The following is a 1,917-nucleotide window of genomic DNA, read 5'->3' as shown; positions in this document are numbered from 1 at the left end:
AGGGTTCAACGCGGAGGATAGTGGTGGCAGGACAAAGGCGAAAGCAGCTTAGACAGGCTTGGACAGAGACCCAGGTTCCCGTGAAGGCCCTCGTGGGAAGTTGCGTTCATTCTATTGCAGCTGCTGTGAGATTATATCTCTGCAGAGAGCTGCAGTAGTTAGAGAGCTCTGGGTGTCTCAGGGTCCTGAGGAGAGTAGAAGCTCCTGGAATCTCTTCAGCAACCTTGTCAGCAGTGGTTCCCAAGCTGGTCCTAGACCAGCCTCCTCAAGGAACTTGTTGGAAATGCAAGGTCTAGGCTCCACCCAGACCTCCGGATCTGAAACTGAAGGGGGCCAGGCAGTCTGCGTTCTAACAAACCCACAGGGTACTCTGCTGCACTCTGAGGTCTGAGGACGCCTGCTCTGACAGCATTTCACGTCTACTGTAGTGTCCCCCATGGTGTGCCACAGGTTCAGATGATCTGGGTGCTTTTTCCTTATTTTCTTGAAGAGGTTCTTGCCTTAGGGCACACGTGCCTGCCGGAGAGAGACAGAGACAGTGAGAGGGAAAGTGAGAAATCGCTCCCTAGGGAGGATGGTCACGCCGCAGTCTCTTCTCCATTCTCCTCCCAGGGTCTTGTGCGTACATGCACATGTGCCCGACACGAGTTTCAAGCCATCAGGTCTGGGACTCGAACCGCATTCAGCCGTGTGTGAGTCCACTATCAGGGAGCTTTAAAACTTCCAATGCCCGTATCTCACCGATTAAATCAGAGAGCTAAGCTTCACAGCAAGCAGAAAGTGAGACATGCGAAAACACAACAAAACACACAACACCATGCGGGTTCATTTGGATAAAATAGGACTGTTTTTGGAAGATGCCTTCAGACTTTAAGAATTCCTCTTTCTGTTTCCCCATCTCCTCTTGCAAGAATCCAGACTGGGTACCTCTGACCACGTTGTCACACTGCAAGTCGCTGAGGACGACGGCAGCAATCAGCCGCTACATGGAGCTGACCATCGAGCCCGTGCAGCAGGTGAGTGGCCCTGGGCCACAGCTGCGTGTCCCATAAGGGTGAGAAGCAGTCACAGAAGGCCTCCTGGAGGAGGTGATATTGTAGCTGAAAGATAGGCATGACAAAGCAAGAAAGAATTTTTTAAAAAAGGTCTCTGGGACTAGCAGATGGCATAATGGATACGTCACTGACTCACACTCAAACCGCAGTTTGAGTTCTAGACCCAGCAGCTCGAAACTCGTGCCAGGGGTGTGTGCGTGCGTGCCCGAAATCCCAGGAGAATGGAGGAGGAGGGATTGTGGCGTGGCCTAGGGGGGTGATTTGTCCCTCTCTCTCTCTCTCTCTCTCTCTCTGTAACAAGCACATGCACCCTATAACAAAAAGAAAAAAGAAAAAAAAAAACCCAAGGCTGTAGTGGGAGGGAGTGCAGGGAGGAAAAGACTTCCCCTCTACCTTCCTGGGTCTGTGACTGGGCCTACGAATCAGACTGGTAAGAGACAGTAATGAGAGAAACGAAACAAGTTAACTATATGTAGTTCACGAAGAAAAAATGTGGCTCAAGGAACTTCTTATAGACTGTCCTTGGCTAAACTGAGGAAAACTGGTTGGAGGCTGCCGGGGAGGGGAGGCAAGCTCTGGGAAGGGGAGGGGAGGGAGTGTAGGTGAGGGAGAGAGGCTTATTACCGAGGTCAGGGTCACGTGGTGAGAGCTGTTTCATTATATCTCTTCCTGTTGCAGAAACATCTTAACAAAGGAAACTCCTTTATTTAATTAATTTATTTATTTATTGGAGAGGTTTTTACTATAGGCACATGTGCTCACCAGAAAGACACACAGACAGAGACAGAGAGACAGAAAGCGAGAAATCACCCCCCAGGGGGGATGGTCACGCCGCAATCCCTTCTCCTCCATTCTCCTCTCG

At 50.5% G+C, this 1,917-nt stretch overlaps 1 protein-coding gene across 1 annotated transcript in view; it reads left to right on the top strand.

The window, feature by feature from the left end:
- TMEM44 (transmembrane protein 44) overlaps nt 1-1,917 on the top strand; it is a gene marked incomplete at its 5' end in the record, with an annotated part of 42,766 nt that overhangs the window by 10,385 nt on the left and 30,464 nt on the right. Inside the window, one exon of the mRNA XM_027769450.1 lies at nt 912-1,016. Within this exon, the coding sequence (XP_027625251.1) occupies nt 912-1,016 (105 nt within the window). The remainder of the gene's footprint in view (nt 1-911; nt 1,017-1,917) is intronic.

This window comes from Tupaia chinensis, unplaced genomic scaffold, assembly GCF_000334495.1.
Source record: "Tupaia chinensis unplaced genomic scaffold, TupChi_1.0 Scaffold149658_1, whole genome shotgun sequence".
Classification (NCBI taxonomy): Eukaryota; Metazoa; Chordata; class Mammalia; order Scandentia; family Tupaiidae; genus Tupaia; species Tupaia belangeri.
Note: the sequence above shows the minus strand (reverse complement) of the source record. Positions and strands in the feature narration are given on the sequence as shown.